This window comes from Salmo trutta, chromosome 23 (assembly GCF_901001165.1).
Source record: "Salmo trutta chromosome 23, fSalTru1.1, whole genome shotgun sequence".
NCBI classification, from domain to species: domain Eukaryota; kingdom Metazoa; phylum Chordata; class Actinopteri; order Salmoniformes; family Salmonidae; genus Salmo; species Salmo trutta.
Genome location: NC_042979.1, coordinates 48,350,468 through 48,372,107, shown reverse-complemented (window position 1 = coordinate 48,372,107; position 21,640 = coordinate 48,350,468). Strand labels below are relative to the sequence as shown.

Here is a 21,640-nt window from a genome sequence, read left to right as displayed (position 1 = left end):
CCAGGCTACCAAATACAGGGTATGGTGGTTAGTACCAGCTTTAGTCTCAAAAAATACACTGTATCTATTTATAAACAACAACAAACAACAAACAAAAACACATTCAACCATTTTCAATGTCATATTTCTAAAATACAATCTAGAATATGTAGATATATACAATTCCCACAGTATTACGCGATACAAAACACCTTCTTCAAAAAGAGAAGAATGAATGAAGAGGGTTGGAAGTAAAGTAAGAGTAAAGAGCTGTTTGGGTTCTTAATAATATATTTGTATTTTTTGGGGGGGTCAAAATAAAGTACTAAATTAAAATAATATATTTGTATTTTTTGGGGGGGTCAAAATAAAGTACTAAATTAAAATAATATATTTGTATTTTTTGGGGGGGTCAAAATAAAGTACTAAATGAAAATAATATATTTGTATTTTTTGGGGGGGGTCAAAATAAAGTACTAAATTAAAATAATATATTTGTATTTTTTGGGGGGGTCAAAATAAAGTACTAAATTAAAATAATATATTTGTATTTTTTGGGGGGGGTCAAAATAAAGTACTAAATGAAAATAATATATTTGTATTTTTTGGGGGGGTCAAAATAAAGTACTAAATGAAAGGTAAAAAGATTCAGTTTAGACTGATTGGAGCGAATGCGAACTTCCACTTGAAGTCGGGATTCACCTCATTGTGTGTTGAAAAAGATGATTCCTTTCCTTCCAGTTTAAGAGCTGAAAGGGTTTTGAACCAGGAATCTCCTGCACTAGTTATGCAGAGTCCAGATGAGAGCAGGAGGGTTTTGAACCAAGAACCTCCTGTATTAGATCTACTACTAGAGTCCAGATGAGAGCAGGAGGGTTTTGAACCAAGAACCTCCTGTACTAGATCTACTACTAGAGTCCAGATGAGAGCAGGAGGGGTTTGAACCAGGAACCTCCTGCACTAGTTATGCAGAGTCCAGATGTGAACTAACACTGATCATAGTACTAGATCTGCTACCGGAGTCCAGATGAGAGCAGGAGGGTTTTGAACCAAGAACCTCCTGCATTAGATCTGCAGTCCAGATGAGAGCAGGAGGGTTAAGAACCAATAACCTCCTGTACTAGATCCACTACTAGAGTCCAGATGAGAGCAGGAGGGTTTTGAACCAAGAACCTCCTGCATTAGATCTGCAGTTCAGATGAGAGCAGGAGGGGTTTGAACCAGGAACCTCCTGCACTAGATCTGCTATCAGAGTCCAGATGAGAGCAGGAGGGTTTTGAACCAAGAACCTCCTGCAATAGATCTGCAGTCCAGATGAGAGCAGGAGGGTTTTGAACCAGGAACCTCCTGTACTAGATCTGCTATCAGAGTCCAGATGAGAGCAGGAGGGTTTTGAACCAAGAACCTCCTGCAATAGATCTGCAGTCCAGGTGAGAGCAGGAGGGTTTTGAACCAGGAACCTCCTGCATTAGATCTGCAGTTCAGATGAGAGCAGGAGGGTTTTGAACCAGGAACCTCCTGCTTTAGATCTGCAGTCCAGATGACAGCAGGAGGGTTTTGAACCAGGAACCTCCTGCAATAGATCTGCAGTCCAGATGTCACCCAACACCGTTAACAGTATACAGAATTACAGTGTTTTTGAAATAGATTGATAAGGATTGTTTTCCAGTTTGTGTGCAAAAGTTTAACCAACAACCTCATGCTTCAGACTAGTGTTACTACCAGAGTCCAGGTGTGAACCAACACTGTTAACCGCAACCAGATGACAGACAGCGGCGTGGAGGCGGAGCAGCCTGACGACCACCTGTGGTGATTGGTTCTGTCGTGGCCGTGGGCAAGGTCTCTTTCAAGGTCATGGTGGTGAGGTCCTACGGTGACGTAACCGTTGATGATATGCACCAGCGGAGGAGGAAACTGCACTGTGGTGCTGAGAAACAACAGAGACAAGAGGATTACATGTTAGATTAAGATTGGATAGGAGTTATGTTATGTTAGATTAAGATTGGATAGGAGTTATGTTGTGTTAGATTAAGATTGGATAGGAGTTATGTTATGTTAGATTAAGATTGGATAGGAGTTATGTTATGTTAGATTAAGATTGGATAGGAGTTATGTTATGTTAGATTAAGATTGGATAGGAGTTATGTTGTGTTAGATTAAGATTGGATAGGAGTTATGTTGTGTTAGATTAAGATTGGATAGGAGTTATGTTGTGTTAGATTAAGATTGGATAGGAGTTATGTTATGTTAGATTAAGATTGGATAGGAGTTATGTTATGTTAGATTAAGATTGGATAGGAGTTATGTTGTGTTAGATTAAGATTGGATAGGAGTTATGTTGTGTTAGATTAAGATTGGATAGGAGTTATGTTATGTTAGATTAAGATTGGATAGGAGTTATGTTGTGTTAGATTAAGATTGGATAGGAGTTATGTTGTGTTAGATTAAGATTGGATAGGAGTTATGTTGTGTTAGATTAAGATTGGATAGGAGTTATGTTATGTTAGATTAAGATTGGATAGGAGTTATGTTAGATTAAGATTGGATAGGAGTTATGTTATGTTAGATTAAGATTGGATAGGAGTTATGTTGTGTTAGATTAAGATTGGATAGGAGTTATGTTGTGTTAGATTAAGATTGGATAGGAGTTATGTTGTGTTAGATTAAGATTGGATAGGAGTTATGTTATGTTAGATTAAGATTGGATAGGAGTTATGTTAGATTAAGATTGGATAGGAGTTATGTTATGTTTGATTCACCTTGCATAGTAATCAGTGTGTTATGTCTGTCTGTGGGTTGAGAGATGATGTCACACATTCCCTGCCATCACATGGTCTCAGACTCTCCCTTGAAACAAATATTCTGTAATCTCAACGTGACTTTCCTCAATAAACAAATGATAAAAACAAAATATATTTGTATTTTATTTAGTCTGGTCTTAGTCATTTTGATTAAAATATAATTAAGTCTTAGTCACATCACATTTGTATTTCTTGATTAACCTATACTAAACATAAATCACTGAATTCCATGTGCACGTACATAGCCATGTCCTACCAAAATACTGTTCAACATAACCTCCTTTTCTCTTCCCAACAGCACAAATATGACAAACATATATATACACAGTATATATAACAATAATATTATAGAAGAATGATCTGGCCATGTAAATTCCTAATTCAAACTACATAGATACATTACATACAAAACAAACGAGAGAGAGAGAGACTTGAGTTGAGTCCCTATGGCTGAAGTGGAATCCCAGTGCTTGAGTCCTGGTTCATGTGCTCAAGTCTCAGTTACTGTGTCCACATTAACTCAATATAAAGTTATTTACCCAGTCAGATATAGAGGAGTTATTTACCCAGTCAGATATAGAGGAGTTATTTACCCAGTCAGATATAGAGGAGTTATTTACCCAGGCAGATACAGAGGAGTCAAACATTAATACTGTTCCTAGTTTAGCTGCTAATGCTACATGATGATGTCAAACATTAATACTGTTCCTAGTTTAGCTGCTAATGCTACATAATGATGTCAAACATTAATACTGTTCCTAGTTTAGCTGCTAATGCTACATAATGATGTCAAACATTAATACTGTTCCTAGTTTAGCTGCTAATGCTACATAATGATGTCAAACATTGAGATTGTTCCTAGTTTAGCTGCTAATGCTACATAATGATGTCAAACATTAATACTGTTCCTAGTTTAGCTGCTAATGCTACATAATGATGTCAAACATTGAGATTGTTCCTAGTTTAGCTGCTAATGCTACATAATGATGTCAAACATTAATACTGTTCCTAGTTTAGCTGCTAATGCTACATAATGATGTCAAACATTAATACTGTTCCTAGTTTAGCTGCTAATGCTACATAATGATGTCAAACATTAATACTGTTCCTAGTTTAGCTGCTAATGCTACATAATGATGTCAAACATTGAGATTGTTCCTAGTTTAGCTGCTAATGCTACATAATGATGTCAAACAGATAATTCCAGAACGTTAGAACCTAGTTTGTTAGAACTCTGGAAATCATCAGCCTGATCAGAACGAATCCAGAAACAAATTACTGAAGATTGTAAAGCATGTACAGTCTGTTTGATGTACGCCTGTTAGATCCAGAATCTCAGTACGGGCTTATTGGGACTCTGCCAATCACAACAAACGGACAGGTTCCTCCGACCTGCCACTATTGGTAGAGAGAAATTCAGCCCAAGTAACTACCTCCCATTAGTAAAGAAAATAAAACAATAGGTTGAATTCTAAACTGGAATGAAATTAATGAGCAATGTTTCAATTGAGGTTGTGATTTGACAATTTTGGTATTTATTGAGGACTGAACTGGTCAAATGGTGAAGGCATAATGGGCCAGAAGTCAGAGGGCCTGTGATGACTAGAACTGAGTCCCAAATAGTACCATATTCCCTAAGATAGTGCACCGGGGCCCATAGACATACGAAGTCATTTGGGAAGCAATGACAACTGACCAGAAGCATAATTTACCCAGCATATTTAATTAGGCTCTTTCCATCACATATGTTAGTCGTTAATCATGTTTACTTTTCATTGATTGTCCTAGGCTACAGCAGCCAGCTCTCTCTCTCTCTCTCTTGGATATAACCTAGCCCTGAATTTGCTGCTTATTTTAGAAAGTTACATTCAGAATAATTATTCATTTTTTTTCCCCCTGCTGTGTTTTATTGCCTGGAATACTGACTGAGCCTATAAGCAGGTGTGCATCCCAAATGGAACCCTATTTCCTATATAGTGCACTACTTTTGACCAGAGCCCTATGGTCATTCCAGGCCCACTCTGGCTAAAAGTAGTGCACTATATAGGGAATAGGGTGCCATTTTGGGACGGATCTCAGGTTTATTTTAGTTGAACCTGTGTTTCAAAGCAGAGCCAGTGAACTCAGGAGGTTGAGGTATAACCAGGTCTGACATGTCTGCATGTGGCCACGCATCAAATCAACCAGAGAGACCTTCCTCTGTACTCCCCAACACTGGAAACACACTGTACAATTCTCTGTTTAGAGGAAAGCTCAGCAGGCTACCTTCCTGAATATGAACCATAATGTACCATTTTTAAAACATTTTTTTTTTTCAGACATAATATACAAATGTCTGAAGCTGACTTTTTTTTGGGGGGGTGGGGGAAATGTATTTATAAACATTCAAGTTATTTTCATTTCAGGACTAAAAAGACCTTTCAATTGACATTTCCATTGAGCATGCTTTTCAGTCCAGGTTTAGGAAACTGGCCTTATATTTATAAATATACCAACCAGTCAGTCAGAGAATTAACCGAGTAACAATCGTGTGGTTATTCTTCATGGTAAATTCAACAATACTCTCTTTGTGATCGTATTAGAATATATATATATTTTATTTTTTAAAAGATCATGTTTTCGTCACAAAGATCTCTCGCCGGTAGCTACAACCTATTTCCTTTCCTTAGGATCCGTAACGCTGAACCAGTAGAGAACCAGTCCAGAAGGAGGAAACGTATCGTATGGGGCGTCTTTGATATGATGGCTGGTTGTGCCTGCAGGGTTTCTAACAGAAGGTGTCAGTTAGAGGGTAAATCCTGTAGACAGAGCAGGTATAACTGCCCAGACTCGAGCAGGGAAGTGATACCTACCTGATACTTAACCCCTTGGACTGTCTTGACATTTACCTGACATGTGAATTCAATACTTCTCTCTCTATGCCCTTCCTCATTCTTAGGAACATACATCATAAATTACTGGTATGCCAGTTACCACCCATAGTCATTTAATATTTACCATTTAGCTGACGCTCTTAGCCAAAGTGACTTCCAATTAAATGTTTTATTTTATTTAACTAGGCAAGTCAGTTAAGAACAAATTCTTATTCACAATGACGGCCTACCAGGGAACAGTGGGTTAACTGCCTTGTTCAGGGGGGAAGAACGACAGATGTTTACCTTGTCAGCTCAGGGATTCGATCTAGCAACCTTTCCGGTTACTGGCCCAACGCTCTAACCACTAGGCTACCTGCCGACCCAATACAGCGAGTACATACATTTAACATGTGTACATGTTCTCTGTGGGAATTAAACCCAGAACTTTGGTTACCTAACGTCACACTGTTATTAACCGAGCCACACAGGACTGTTACACACTGTTCCGGTAGAATTCTGATACTCAAGGCTTTAAGAACTATTAACATTACACAGTAATACACAGTAATACACAGTAGTACACAGTAATACACAGTAGTACACAGTAGTACACAGCGACTGCTCCTCTCTCACCTCTCTTCGATGCGGACCCAGAGGTCATTAAACTGTCCGTTTCTCTGATGTTTCCTCTGTTTGGTACGTCGTTTCTTCTTCAGCTTGCGGTCCATCGTGTCCATCAGCTCCAGGCTGTGGGAGCGATGAGGCGGCAGCAGTATGTGGGGTAGTGGGTTGTCCTGCAGAGGGTGCTGTTGCTCCTCGTCATGGAATTCGTGGAGGAAAGGTTCCAGGTAAGGGGACTCATCCAGGTTCTGACCCAGAGAACGACCCGTTTGGTCGGTAGAGGGTTTTGATCGACTGTGGTGATGGAGAGAATAATGTTAGAAATAAAGAACAGTTGGACATTCAAATGCTTTTGGATTTAACATCTGAACCGTTGACACCAGCTTCCAATGTCTGGAAAATACTACTTTATAACCAAACAGGTGGTCGTAGCCAGGGAGGGCGGGGTTGGTGCTGGGGGGGCCCCCCCCAGATTATAGCAAAATGTGTAGAATTTGAGGAAATTTGCTTTAAAACAAAAACATTTTCTCTTAGCATCATGGAAAAATATTAACAAAAGCGATGAGCTATAAAACAGCAAAAAACAATCCCTGCAAACAATCCCTGCCCCATGGCAAAAAAAGTGTAGAATTTCAGGAAATTAGCTTAAAAACTGCAACATTTTCTCTGTGCTTCATGCCCCAAATGCAGTAGTCCAACCCTGATCATTGCTCCTCTGTGCAACTGGTGAAAACACGTATGGGGAAGTATGATCCTTCTGAAGCACGCCAGGAGAATCACAGGAACTATCCTTCAGACCCATCTGCTTCTGATGAATCATTGGCCATCATTCAAACACAGCTAAACAGACACCGCTTCAAATTATTTTTCAAACGTTACAGAAATCTATTGGAGCTGGAGAAAAAAAAAAAAAAACAGGTCAAAACCACCAGACAGCCCTATCCACTTTGTTGTTGCATATTTGCAATGGGATGTTTACGATCCCTCCAGACATCCAGTTTCTACTCCAATCTCCAGTCCCCATTCATTTCAGAAAAATGCGATGTGTGTGTGTGAAGTGTGTGTGTGTGTAAAAAAGGGAGATATATAGAGAGAGAGAGACTAACAGAGAGAGAGAGAGAGTGAAAGAGAAAAAGCCCAGGAGAGGACATCCAGTATCTAACATTTTAACTTGTGATAAGGGGATTCTTTTAACTAGGGTAAAACCCTATCTTCACCATCTCATCTCATCTCTACGTGTGTCTGGGATCTAGGATCTGTGTGGGCCTGTCGTGGGGAGTAGTTAGGGTTAGAGATAGACTCCATACAGCTGTGTGGTGGTGCTGGGGGGTTGGAGACAGGACGGAGATCCATATGCAGCAGACAGGAGAAACGAGGCAAGAGATACAACTGATCACCAAAAAGAGATAGCCACCCAGGGAGACTGGACAAGCAGACAAGAGAAGATAGGAAAGAGATCGCCACCCAGGGAGACTGGACAAGCAGACAGGAGAAGATATAAACTGCAAGCAAAGCATTGTGTAGGCCTAACACAGCATATACAGTTCCAGTGAAAAGTTTAGACACACCTACTCAATCAAAGGTTTTTCTTTATTTTTACTATTTTCTACATTGTAGAATAATAGTGAAGACATCAAAACTATGAAATAACACATATGGAATCATGTAGTAACCAAAAAAGGGTTAAACAATTCTCAAAATACATTTGATATTGTAGATTCTTCAAAGTAGCCACCATTTGCCTTGATGGCAGCTTTGCACACTCTTGGTATTCTCTCAACCAGCTTTACCTGGAATGCTTTTCCAACTGTCTTGAAGAAGTTCCCACATATGCAGAGCACTTGTTGGCTGCTTTTCCTTCACTCTGCGGTCCAACTCATCCCAAACCATCTCAATTGGGTTAAGGTCGGGTGATTGTGGAGGCCAGGTCATCTGATGCTGCACTCCATCAATCTCCTTCTTGGTCAAATATCCCTTACACAGCCTGGAGGTGTGTTGGGTCATTGTCCTGTTGAAAAACAAATGATAGTCCCACTAAGCGCAAACCAGATGGGATGGCGTATCGCTGCAGAATGCTGTGGTAGCCATGCTGGTTAAGTGTGCCTTGAATTCGAAATAAATCACTGACAGTGTCACCAGCAAAGCACCCCCACACCATCACACCTCCTCCTCCATGCTTCACAGTGGGAACCACATATGCAGAGATCATCCGTTCACCTACTCTGTGTCTCACAAAGACACGTCAGTTGGAACCGAAAATCTAAAATATTGGACTCATCAGACCAAAGGACAGATTTCCACTGGTCTAATGTCCATTGCTCGTGTTTCTTGGCCCAAGCAAGTCTCTTCTTCTTATTGGTGTCCTTTAGTAGTGGTTTCTTTGCAGCAATTCGACCATGAAGGCCTGATTCACACAGTCTCCTCTGAACAGTTGATGTTGAGATGTTTCTGTTACTTGAACTCTATGAAGCATTTATTTGGGCAGCAATTTCTGAGTCTGGTAACTCTAATGAACTTATCCTCTGCAGCAGAGGGAACTCTGGGTCTTCCTTTCCTGTGGCGGTCCTCATGAGAGCCAGTTTCATCATAGCGCTTGTTGGTTTTTGCGACTGCACTTAAAGAAACTTTAGAAGTTTTTGAAATTTTCCACATTGACTGACCTTCATGTCTTAAAGTAATGATGGACTGTCATTTCTCTTTGTTTATTTGAGCTGTTCTTGACATAAAATGGACTTGGTCTTTTACCAAATAGGGCTATCTCCTGTATACCACCCCTACCTTGTCACAATACAACTGATTGGCTCAAACGCATTATGAAGGAAAGAAATTCCACAAATTAACAAGGCACACCTGTTAATTGAAATGCATTCCAGGTCACTACTTCATGAAGCTGGTTGAGAGAATGCCAAGCATGTGGAAAGCTGTCATCAAGGCAAAGGGTGGCTACTTTGAAGAATCTCAAACCCAATTTTGAGATTTGTTTAACCCTTTTTGGGTTACTACATGATTCCATATGTGTTATTTCATAGTTTTGATGTCTTCACTATAATTCTACAATGTACAAAATAGTAAAAAATAAAGAAAAACCCTGGAATGAGTAGGTGTGTCCAAACTTTTGACCGGTACTGTACATTTTATGAAAATGTAAATAAGACAAGGGACTCTATTTAATCTATATTGAGGAAGTTCAGCGTGATTGAAATGTAAAGGCAATGTTCCCGTGTTAGCAGAGAATGCATTCCGGTAAATTCTGCATATGTCATCTCAATCGGAAATGAACTTTACATTTCTATCACGTAATCCGTAACCCTTCAGCGTTATGTAAAGCTTCAGCGATCTGTAACCCTTCAGCGATCTGTAACCCTTCAGCGATCCGTAACCCTTCAGCGATCTGTAACCCTTCAGCGATCCGTAACCCTTCAGCGATCCGTAACCCTTCAGCGATCTGTAACCCTTCAGCGATCTGTAACCCTTCAGCGATCCGTAACCCTTCAGCGTTATGTAAAGCTTCAGCGATCCGTAACCCTTCAGCGATCCGTAACCCTTCAGCGATCCGTAACCCTTCAGCGATCTGTAACCCTTCAGCGATCTGTAACCCTTCAGCGATCCGTAACCCTTCAGCGATCCGTAACCCTTCAGCGATCTGTAACCCTTCAGCGATCTGTAACCCTTCAGCGATCCGTAACCCTTCAGCGATCTGTAACCCTTCAGCGATCTGTAACCCTTCAGCGATCTGTAACCCTTCAGCGATCCGTAACCCTTCAGCGATCCGTAACCCTTCAGCGATCCGTAACCCTTCAGCGATCTGTAACCCTTCAGCGATCCGTAACCCTTCAGCGATCTGTAACCCTTCAGCGATCTGTAACCCCTCAGCGATCCGTAACCCTTCAGCGATCTGTAACCCTTCAGCGATCCGTAACCCCTCAGCGATATAGATTAGAGATAAATTATTATTGGTTGTGTGTGTCTTTGATGTCGCTCAATTAAATGCTATATTGAATATTGTATGTTTCAAATGAATGAGCAAATGTACATTCATCTGTTCATTGTATGATTACTGTATAGTAAAATAATCAAATCTTAATGTGGACAGATTTGCCAGACCAATTTAGAAAGTCCTGTTTATAGTGCAAGTGTCACACCCTGATCTGTTTCACCTGTCTTTGTGCTGGTTTCCACCCCCCTTCCAGGTGTCGCCCATCTTCCCCATTATCCCCCTGTGTATTTATACCTGTCTGTTTGTCTGTTGCCAGTTCGTCTTGTCACGTCAAGCCTACCAGCGGTTTTTCCCTCTACTCCTGTTTCACGTTACTTCATGTTTTCTAGTTCTGCCGTTTTTTCCCCATTCTGCCTGACCTGACCCTGAGCCTGCCGTTATGTACCTTACAGACACTGCCCTGGATTACTGGCCCCTGCCTGCCCTGACCCTGACTGCCCTGACCCTGCCTGCCCTGACCCTGCCTGCCCTGACCCTGACTGCCCTGACCCTGCCTGCCCTGACCCTGACTGCCCTGGATTACTAACCTCTGCCTGTTGTTTGCCTGCCCCCTGTTTTGTAAATAAACATTTGTTATTTTGAACTGTCTGCATCTGGGTCTTATCCTGAGGTCTGATAGCAAATCACCAAATCATTCAACACAATCTAAACTGAACAAAAATATAAACGCAACATGCAATATTTTCACGATATACCACCAGTCACGATGTACCAACAGTGACGATATACCAACAGTGACGGTGTACCACCAGTCACGACGTACCACCAGTCACGGCGTACCACCAGTCACGATATATCACCAGTCACGATATACCACCAGTCACGATATACCACCAGTCACGATATACCACCAGTCACGATATACCACCAGTCATGATGTACCACCAGTCACGATATACCACCAGTCACGATATACCACCAGTCATGATGTACCACCAGTCTGACATGACACAACCATCATTTGAAGACAAATGGGAACTGAAAAAAATAGGTCAAATCATGATGTCATTGATGTTCAGGTCGGAAAGATGGAGCCCTAGAACGATGCCAGAGTTTCCGACTTGGAATTCCAAGTTGGATGACCGTTCAAAAACTATTTTCCCAGTCGGACCTCGTTTTTCCCCAGTTATATTGAATGTGGAGGAGCTGTGTGGAGTGGAAGAGCTGTGTAGAGTGGAGGAGCTGTGTGGAGTGGAGGAGCTGTGTGGAGTGGAGGAGCTGTGTGGAGTGGAGGAGCTGTGTGGAGTGGAGGAGCTGTGTGGAGTGGAGGAGCTGTGTAGAGTGGAGGAGCTGTGTGGAGTGGAGCTGTGTAGAGTGGAGCTGTGTAGAGTGGAGGGAGGAGCTGTGTAGAGTGGAGGGAGGAGCTGTGTAGAGTGGAGGGAGGAGCTGTGTAGAGTGGAGGGAGGAGCTGTGTAGAGTGGAGGGAGGAGCTGTGTAGAGTGGAGGGAGGAGCTGTGTAGAGTGGAGCTGTGTAGAGTGGAGGGAGGAGCTGTGTAGAGTGGAGCTGTGTAGAGTGGAGGGAGGAGCTGTGTAGAGTGGAGCTGTGTAGAGTGGAGCTGTGTAGAGTGGAGCTGTGTGGAGTGGAGGGAGGAGCTGTGTAGAGTGGAGGGAGGAGCTGTGTAGAGTGGAGGGAGGAGCTGTGTAGAGTGGAGGGAGGAGCTGTGTAGAGTGGAGGGAGGAGCTGTGTAGAGTGGAGGGAGGTGCTGTGTAGAGTGGAGGGAGGAGCTGTGTAGAGTGGAGGGAGGAGCTGTGTAGAGTGGAGCTGTGTAGAGTGGAGCTGTGTAGAGTGGAGCTGTGTAGAGTGGAGCTGTGTAGAGTGGAGGAGCTGTGTGGAGTGGAGGAGCTGTGTAGAGTGGAGGAGCTGTGTAGAGTGGAGGAGCTGTGTAGAGTGGAGGAGCTGTGTGGAGTGGAGGAGCTGTGTAGAGTGGAGGAGCTGTGTAGAGCGGAGGAGCTGTGTAGAGTGGAGGAGCTGTGTGGAGTGGAGGGAGGAGCTGTGTAGAGTGGAGGAGCTGTGTGGAGTGGAGGAGCTGTGTGGAGTGGAGGAGCTGTGTGGAGTGGAGGGAGGAGCTGTGTAGAGTGGAGGAGCTGTGTGGAGTGGAGGAGCTGTGTGGAGTGGAGGAGCTGTGTGGAGTGGAGGGAGGAGCTGTGTGGAGTGGAGGAGCTGTGTAGAGTGAAGGAGCTGTGTAGAGTGGAGGAGCTGTGTGGAGTGGAGGAGCTGTGTAGAGTGGAGCTGTGTAGTCTAACCTACTGCTCTGAACACACAGTCCATTCAGCTTGTAAATGTTTGAATTTACAAGAACCCTTGGGATGTTCTGCAGTTGATTATGTGGATAGGGCCTTTTCAGACTACAGGGCTTTAGAGCTTTTTGGTCATTTTACCCACAACGAGGAAATGGTATGCAGTGTAACAAAATAACTGCAAATTGTCAAATATTTCACAATGACCAATGAGGAATTGACTGGGCTGGCAGGTAGCCTAGCGGAGTGTCGAGGCAGTAACCCGAAAGGTTATTGGTTCGAATCCTCGATAGGACAACTCCTGTAAGTCGCTCTGGATAAGAATGTCTGATAAATGTAAAAATGAGGTCACATTGAATTTTTTGGTCCTTTGTTATAATGTGTTTAATGTGTACAATATAATTGTAGTGTGTATAATTCGCGGTAATTATTTAGTCTGTGCATTAATGTGTTCTGCATAATTATAATGTGTAATGGGCATACTAACATGTAAAATGTGTATACTAACACATTCAGCATAATGTGTATACTAACATGTATAATGTGTATACTAACATGTATAATGCGTATACTAACATGTAAAATGTGTATACTAACACATTCAGCATAATGTGTACACTAACATGTATAATGTGTATACTAACATGTATAATGTGTATACTAACATGTATAATGTGTATACTAACATGTGTATACTAACATGTATAATGTGTATACTAACATGTATAATGTGTATACTAACATGTAAAATGTGTATACTAACATGTATAATGTGTATACTAACATGTAAAATGTGTATACTAACATGTAAAATGTGTATACTAACATATACAGCGTTATGTGTACACTAACATGTATAATGTGTATATTAATGTGCAGTGATTATGTATCCCTGATGTTATAATGGTGTAAAAGGTGTATAAGGGTGTAGAAGGGTGTAAAATGAGTGTAAAGGTGTATAAGGGTGTAGAAGGGTGTATAAGGGTGTAGAAGGGTGTGTAAAGGTGTAAAAGGTGTTTAAAGGTGTATAAGGGTGTAACATGTGTATATAGGTGTAAACGGTGTATAAGGCGTGTAAGGTGTATAAAGGTGTATAAGGGTGTACATTAGGCTATGTACTGCCTACATAGCCTAATGTTCCCCATGTCTACATAAGTCTACATACTGCCTACATAGCCTAATGTTCCCCATGTCTACATAAGTCTACATACTGCCTACATAGCCTAATGTTCCTCATGTCTACATAAGTCTACATACTGCCTACATAGCCTAATGTTCCCCATGTCTACATAAGTCTACATACTGCCTACATAGCCTAATGTTCCCCATGTTTACATAAGTCTACATACTGCCTACATAGCCTAATGTTCCCCATGTTTACATAAGTCTATATTAGGGGGTATTAATATGGGTTTATTTTAATGTAATAATGAGCTGTAGAAATATGAATCTTTTAGCAGAGAATGAGTTTAAAAAAAAGAGCTAATTACGGCAGAATTTTCAGATGATTTGCAGACAACATTTTTCAAAACAGTCCGAGCAGAACGGAGCAGACATCTGGTTCTGGTCTACGGGTGAAATTACACCAACTAGGAGAGGTGTGCTTACTGGGAAATGATTTCCAATTGAAATCCAGTCGGTGAAACAGAGAGACAAAAATAAAGAAATCCCACACAGGCCTCAGGGCGCTGGCTGCAGTATGAATCACACAGGCCTCAGGGCGCTGGCTGCAGTATGAATCACACAGGCCTCAGGAGGCTGGCTGCAGTATGAATCTCACAGGCCTCAGGGCGCTGGCTGCAGTATGAATCTCACAGGCCTCAGGGCGCTGGCTGCAGTATGAATCACACAGGCCTCAGGGCGCTGGCTGCAGTATGAATCACACAGGCCTCAGGAGGCTGGCTGCAGTATGAATCTCACAGGCCTCAGGGCGCTGGCTGCAGTATGAATCTCACAGGCCTCAGGGCGCTGGCTGCAGTATGAATCACACAGGCCTCTGGGCGCTGGCTGCAGTATGAATCACACAGGCCTCTGGGCGCTGGCTGCAGTATGAATCACACAGGCCTCTGGGCGCTGGCTGCAGTATGAATCACACAGGCCTCAGGGCGCTGGCTGCAGTATGAATCACACAGGCCTCAGGGCGCCGGCTGCAGTATGAATCTCACAGGCCTCAGGGCGCTGGCTGCAGTATGAATCTCACAGGCCTCAGGGCGCTGGCTGCAGTATGAATCACACAGGCCTCAGGGCGCCGGCTGCAGTATGAATCACACAGGCCTCAGGGCGCTGGCTGCAGTATGAATCTCACAGGAAGGAGGGGTAGTCAGAGGGAGAGAGAGAGAGAGAGGAAGAAGGGTAGTCAGAGAGAGAGAGGAAGGAGGGGTAGTCAGAGAGAGAGAGAGAGAGAGAGAGGAAGAAGGGTAGTCAGAGAGAGAGAGGAAGGAGGGGTAGTCAGAGAGAGAGAGGAAGGAGGGTAGTCAGAGAGAGAGAGGAAGGAGGGTAGTCAGAGAGAGAGAGGAAGGAGGGGTAGTCAGAGAGAGAGAGAGGAAGGGTAGTCAGAGAGAGAGAGAGAGGGGTAGTCAGAGAGAGAGAGAGGAAGGAGGGGTAGTCAGAGAGAGAGAGAGAGGGGTAGAGGGAGAGAGAGGAAAGAGAGAGAGAGAGAGAGAGAGAGAGAGAGAGAGAGAGAGAGAGAGAGAGAGAGAGAGAGAGAGAGAGAGAAAGGAGGAGTATGTACAGTATCAGTGAGCATAGCCTTACTATTGAGAAAGGCCACTGTAGGCAGACCTGGCTCTCAAGAGAAGACAGGCTATGTGCACACTGCCCACAAAATGAGGTGGAAACTGAGCTGCACTTCCTAACCTCCTGCCAAATGTTTAACCATATTAGAGACACATATTTCCCTCAGATTACACAGACCCACAAAGAATTCAAAAACAAATCCAATTTTGATAAACTCCCATATCTATTGAGTGAAATACCACAGTGTACAATCACAGCAGCAAGATTTGTGACTTGTTGCCACAAGAAAAGGGCAACCAGTGAAGAACAAACACTGTCATAACGTTGGCCTGAGTGGGGGAGGTTTATGACCCCCTTATAAATACCTTTCCCATTTTTTCCTCTCTCTACTCTACCGATGTGACTATTGAAAATCCCTTTGTTAACATGGAGAGAGAGTCTGGTGACATCAAAACATGGGAAACGGAACCATATTTCGGCAATAGAACCAGTTGAAAATATGCGTTGGCACTTAATGAATATGATGTCAGATCAGTTGGCGTCTGAGACATTATGACTGATGACAGGACGACATAAACTGTATCTGGGAAAATCTACACATTCTAGTTATCAGATTCACATGGAATTGTTGTGCAATTTAAATGTTTAAATATGAAACTATTTGTGAAAAGATGAAATGTAATTTTTAGCTCCTAAATGAGAGAATTGGGTTTTTCATGAGTGAACTATGCTCAACTCAGTGGCCCTGCCCACGTGATCAGACACTGGTTGTAAACTATGAAACACGGCCCTCTCTCCCAATCCTATATAAGCCCCTTAACGAAAATGTAACTTTCTGTTACAAAGATGTGAGGACTTACCATCCCCGCGTTGAAAGGACAAAGACCACCTACAGAACTAAGCCAACCTCAGCAAGAACCTAACGAAATTGGCATCGAATTTCAATGTGAAGGTGACGACCTATACACGCCGGAAGGATGAATTTAGACTATACCAGCCAGGATATAGCATGAGCTAAAAGTATGGCAACTTGGTATGAACTTTGAACTCTTATTCACTCCAGAAGTGATACCTCCTAGTCGTTGATGTCACGGTTGTCGTTGGGAAAGGAGCAAACTACAATAACAATTAACCCTTATACTGGTCAGGACGTGACAGTTGAGTTGTCAGAGGCCGCTGTAAACGTGGGCTAGGAAAGGACGGACGACGTATACAGTCTAACACACACAACGATACTACAACGTATCTAGTTTACCACCAGAGACGTTCTTCAGAGGACCAGAGATCCATGCTCTCTCTACCGGTCTCCCATCTACCGAAGCGTAGCTCAGAGTAAATATTTATTGCATTCTCCTTTTTCAAATGGCCGGTTATTTAGAATGCATAAGATACTGTATTTACGATAGCATAGCTGCCTATGGCCCGATAGAGACACACAATCTTTTTGCTCCTCAGTCTTCCCGCTCTTTCACTAAAACCCAACCCCCTTTCTTTGTGTAACCAGTCGTCTGTTCCGTTCGCTAGGGGACGTTTTCTTTTATGACTTAATTTGTAATCAATGTATGACCCCTCCTGTGTATATGTAATTCTGTGTGATTATTTAGGTATTTAGTAAATAAATAATTAAACCAATTTTGTATTGTTGATTCAACTTGTTAGCCAGGGTTCGTGAAGATAACCAAGAATTTACAACTTTCAGATGAGACTAAATAAGGTGACGATTAAATATTGACTGCTACTGATGTAAAATATTTCTAGGTCTTTAAGAGTTTATTTGGAAGACAACGGCTCTATAAACATTATTTCGTGGTGCCCCGACTTTCTAGTTAATAACATTTGCCTGATAAATTCAATTGAAATTGAATTTAGAGAGAGAAAGATCGAGTGAGAGAGAGAGAGAGAGAGAAAGAGAGAGAGAGAGAGAGAGAGAAAGAGAGAGAGAGAGAGAGAGAGAGAGAGAGAGGAGAGAAACTGAATAATATTAAGAAATGATATAGATGGAAGGAAAGTAGTGTAGAAACCAAAAATATAGAATCTAACCACTTCTGGGAAAATTGGAAAACACTAAACAAACAACAACATGAAGAGTTATCTATCCAAAACGGAGATGTATGGGTAAACCACTTCTCCAATCGTTTTGGCCCTATAACAAAGAACACACAGCAAAAACATATACATGATCAAATACAAATCTTAGAATCAACTATTAAAGACTACCAGAACCCACTGGATTCTCCAATTACCTTGAATGAACTACAGGACAAAATACAAACCCTCCAACCCAAAAAGGCCTGTGGTGTTGATGGTATCCTCAATGAAATGATAAAATATACAGACCACAAATTCCAAATGCTATACTAAAACTCTTTAACAGCTTCCTTAGCTCTGGCATCTTCCCCAATCCACAAAAGTAGAGACATATTTGACCCCAATAACTACCGTGGGATATGAGTCAACAGCAACCTTTGGAAAATCCTCTGCATTATCATTAACAGCAGACTTACATTTCCTCAGTGAAAACAATGTACTCAACAAATGTCAAATTAGATTTTTACCAAATTACAGTATGACAGACCATGTATTCACCCTGCACACCCTAATTGACAAACAGACAAACCAAAACAAAGGCAAAGTCTTCTCATGCTTTGTTGATTTAAAAAAGCTTTCGACTCAATTTGGCACGAGGGTCTGCTATACAAATTGATGGAAAGTGGTGTTGGGGGAAAAACATAAGACATTATAAAATCCATGTACACAAACAACAAGTGTGCGGTGAAAATTGGCAAAAAACACACATTTCTTTCCACAGGGCCGTGGGGTGAGACAGAGATGCAGCATAAGCCCCACCCTCTTCAACATATATATCAACGAATTAGCGAGGGCACTGGAACAGTCTGCAGCACCCGGCCTCACCCTACTAGAATCTGAAGTCAAATGACTACTGTTTTCTGATGATCTGGTGCTTCTGTCCCCAACCAAGGAGGGCCTACAGCAGCACCTAGATCTGTCCCCAACCAAGGAGGGCCAACAGCAGCACCTAGATCTGTCCCCAACCAAGGAGGGCCAACAGCAGCACCTAGATCTGTCCCCAACCAAGGAGGGCCTACAGCAGCACCTAGATCTGTCCCCAACCAAGGAGGGCCTACAGCAGCACCTAGATCTTCTGCACAGATTATGTCAGACCTGGGCCCTGACAGTAAATCTCAGTAAGACCAAAATAATGTCGTTCCAAAAAAAGGTCAATTTTCCCAGGACCACGAATACAAGTTCCATCTAGACACCGTTGCCCTAGAGAACACAAAAAACTATACATTCCTCGGCCTAAACATCAGCGCCACAGGTAACTTCCACAAAGCTGTGAACGATCTGAGAGACAAGGCAAGAAGGGCCTTCTATGCCATCAAAAGGAACATAAAATTCAACATACCAATTAGGATCTGGCTAAAAATACTTCAGTTATAGAACCCATTGGCCTTTATGGTTGTGAGGTCTGGGGTCCGCTCACCAACCAAGAATTCACAAAATGGGACAAACACCAAATTGACACTCTGCATGCAGAATTCTGCTAAAATATCCTCCGCGTACAACGTAAAACACCAAATAATGCACACAGAGCAGAATTAGGCCAATACGCTCTAATTATCAAAATCCAGAAAAGAGCCTTTAAATTCTAAAACCACTTAAAAGGAAGAGATTCCCAAATCTTCCATAACGCCATCACCTACAGAGAGATGAACCTGGAGAAGAGTCCCCTAAACAAGCTGGTCCTGGGGCTCTGTTCACAAACACAAAAAGACCTCACAGAGCCCCAGGACACTAACACAATTAGACCCAACCAAATCATGATAAAACAAAAAGATAATTGACACATTGGAAAGAATTAACAAAAAAGAGCAAACTAGAATGCTATTTGGCCCTAAACAGAGAGTACACAGTGGCAGAATACCTGACCACTGTGACTGACCCAAACCTAAGGAAAGCTTTGACTATGTACAGACTCAGTGAGCATAGCCTTGCTATTGAGAAAGGCCGCCATAGCCTGTCTTCTCTTGAGAGCCAGGTTTGGCTATGTGCACACCGCCCACAAAATGAGCTGGAAACTGAGCTGCACTTCCTAACCTCCTGCCAAATGTATGACCATATTAGAGACACATATTTCCCTCAGATTACACAGATCCACAAAGAATTAGAAAACAAACCCAATTTTGATAAACTCCCATATCTATTGGGTGAAATACCACAGTGTGACATCACAGCAGCAAGATGTGTGACCTGTTGCCACAAGAAAAGGTCAACCAGTGAAGAACAAACACCATTGTAAATTCAACCCATATTTATGTTTATTTATTTTCCCTTTTGTACTTTAACTATTTGCACATCGTTACAACACTGTATATAGACAATGACATTTGAAATGTCTTTATTCTTTTGGAACTTGTGAGTGTAACGTTTACTGTTCATTTTTATTGTTTATTATCTATTTCACTTGCTTTGGCAATGTTAACATATGTTTCCCATGCCAATAAAGCCCCTTGAATTGAAATTGAATTTAGAGAGAGAGAGAACGAGAGAGAGAGAAGACAAACGGAATAATATTAATGATATACAGAGAATATGAAATTATACTTATTCATGTTACTGATGGAGTGCTAAGGTTGAGGGTCTACAAAATAAGTTAAGGGTTATAGAGGAAGGTATCAGTGTTAGTTCCTAACAGCCATTTGTGTGTGTGTGTGTGTGTGTGTGTGTGTGTGTGTGTGTGTGTGTGTGTGTGTGTGTGTGTGTGTGTGTGTGTGTGTGTGTGTGTGTGTGTGTGTGTGTGTGTGTGTGTGTGTGTCTGGGGCTGAGGTGTGGGAAATGGTTCACTATAATATGTGACCTTGCTTCTTTGAATACAGACCCTGCTGTGTCAGCTCTTGTTTCCCCCCAGCGAGCTTTCAGCCAAATATACATGGAGGGGGATATACATAGAGGGGGATATACATAGAGGGGGATATATATATAGAGGGGGATATATATATAGAGGGGGATATACATAGAGGGGGATATACAGTGGGGAGAACAAGTATTTGATAACCTGCAAAATCGGCAGTGTTTCCTACTTACAAAGCATGTAGGGGTCTGTAATTTTTAATCATACATACATACAGGAAACGTATGATCTCTGTAATTGCAAACAAAGGTTTCTGTACCAAATATGAAGTTCTGCTTTTCTGATGTATCAAATACTTATGTCATGCAATAAAATGCAAATTAATTACTTAAAAATCATACAATGTGATTTTCTGGATTTTTGTTTTAGATTCCGTCTCTCACAGTTGAAGTGTACCTATGATAAAAATTACAGACCTCTACATGCTTTGTAAGTAGGAAAACCTGCAAAATCGGCAGTGTATCAAATACTTGTTCTCCCCACTGTAGATGGAAGGAAAGTAGTGTAGAAACCTTGCTTTGGCAATATTAACATATGTTTCCTACGACAATAAAGCCCCTTGAATTGAATTGAAATTGAATTGAGAGACAGGAGGGCTTGTAAAAGAGTACGAGAGGGTGGTATTAAACGAGAGTAGATACTGGGGAGGGTAGAGAGGCTTGGTGGTGTGGTGGTGGTGAGGACAGCGAAGTGTGTATCATTACCTGCTAATGGGCTGCCCTGCAGGAGTGTGTTCCACTTCATAGCCCTGACTCCTCAGCACATCAATCACTGTGTTGTTGCCCAGGAAGTGACCTGAAATATAAACACAGTTCTCTGTTTCAGTCTCCGTTTCAATCTCCCTGCCCTGCGAGACACAGACAGCAGTCTAACCCACTCACCGTGCGTCACAGACGGCATACTATTCCCTTTATAGTGCACTGCTTTTAACCAGATCAACCATATAACTATGGGCACTACATAGGGAATAGAATACCATTTGGGATGCATCCATGTCAGGTGTTGGTGTGAGAGAACAAGAGAGAGGGGAGATGAGCCGTCACAGGCGTCGTTTTGAACAGACCAAGGCGCAGCGTGGATAGTGCTCATTCTTCATTTATTTTGAGAGATCTAGGTGCTGCTGTAGGCCCTCCTTGGTTGGGGACAGATCTAGGTGCTGCTGTAGGCCCTCCTTGGTTGGGGACAGATCTAGGTGCTGCTGTAGGCCCTCCTTGGTTGGGGACAGATCTAGGTGCTGCTGTAGGCCCTCCTTGGTTGGGGACAGATCTAGGTGCTGCTGTAGGCCCTCCTTGGTTGGGGACAGATCTAGGTGCTGCTGTAGGCCCTCCTTGGTTGGGGACAGATCTAGGTGCTGCTGTAGGCCCTCCTTGGTTGGGGACAGATCTAGGTGCTGCTGTAGGCCCTCCTTGGTTGACTTAAACAAAATAACCAAACGACAAACACAACAACGAAACGGAAAATAACCACGAAAACCCAAAGG

At 42.4% G+C, this 21,640-nt stretch overlaps 1 protein-coding gene across 1 annotated transcript in view; it reads right to left on the bottom strand.

Moving 5' to 3' along the window:
• Positions 1–542: 542 nt before the first annotated feature.
• The window catches only part of LOC115160164 (metalloprotease TIKI1), a 172,242-nt gene continuing 151,144 nt past the window's right edge, over positions 543–21,640 (bottom strand). Inside the window, exons 5-8 of the mRNA XM_029710539.1 lie at positions 20,865–20,955; positions 6,269–6,550; positions 1,440–1,906; positions 543–1,152 (exon numbers count right to left, since the gene is read on the bottom strand). Coding sequence (XP_029566399.1) covers positions 1,684–1,906; positions 6,269–6,550; positions 20,865–20,955 — 596 coding nt within the window. The 3' untranslated portion in view covers positions 543–1,152; positions 1,440–1,683. The remainder of the gene's footprint in view (positions 1,153–1,439; positions 1,907–6,268; positions 6,551–20,864; positions 20,956–21,640) is intronic.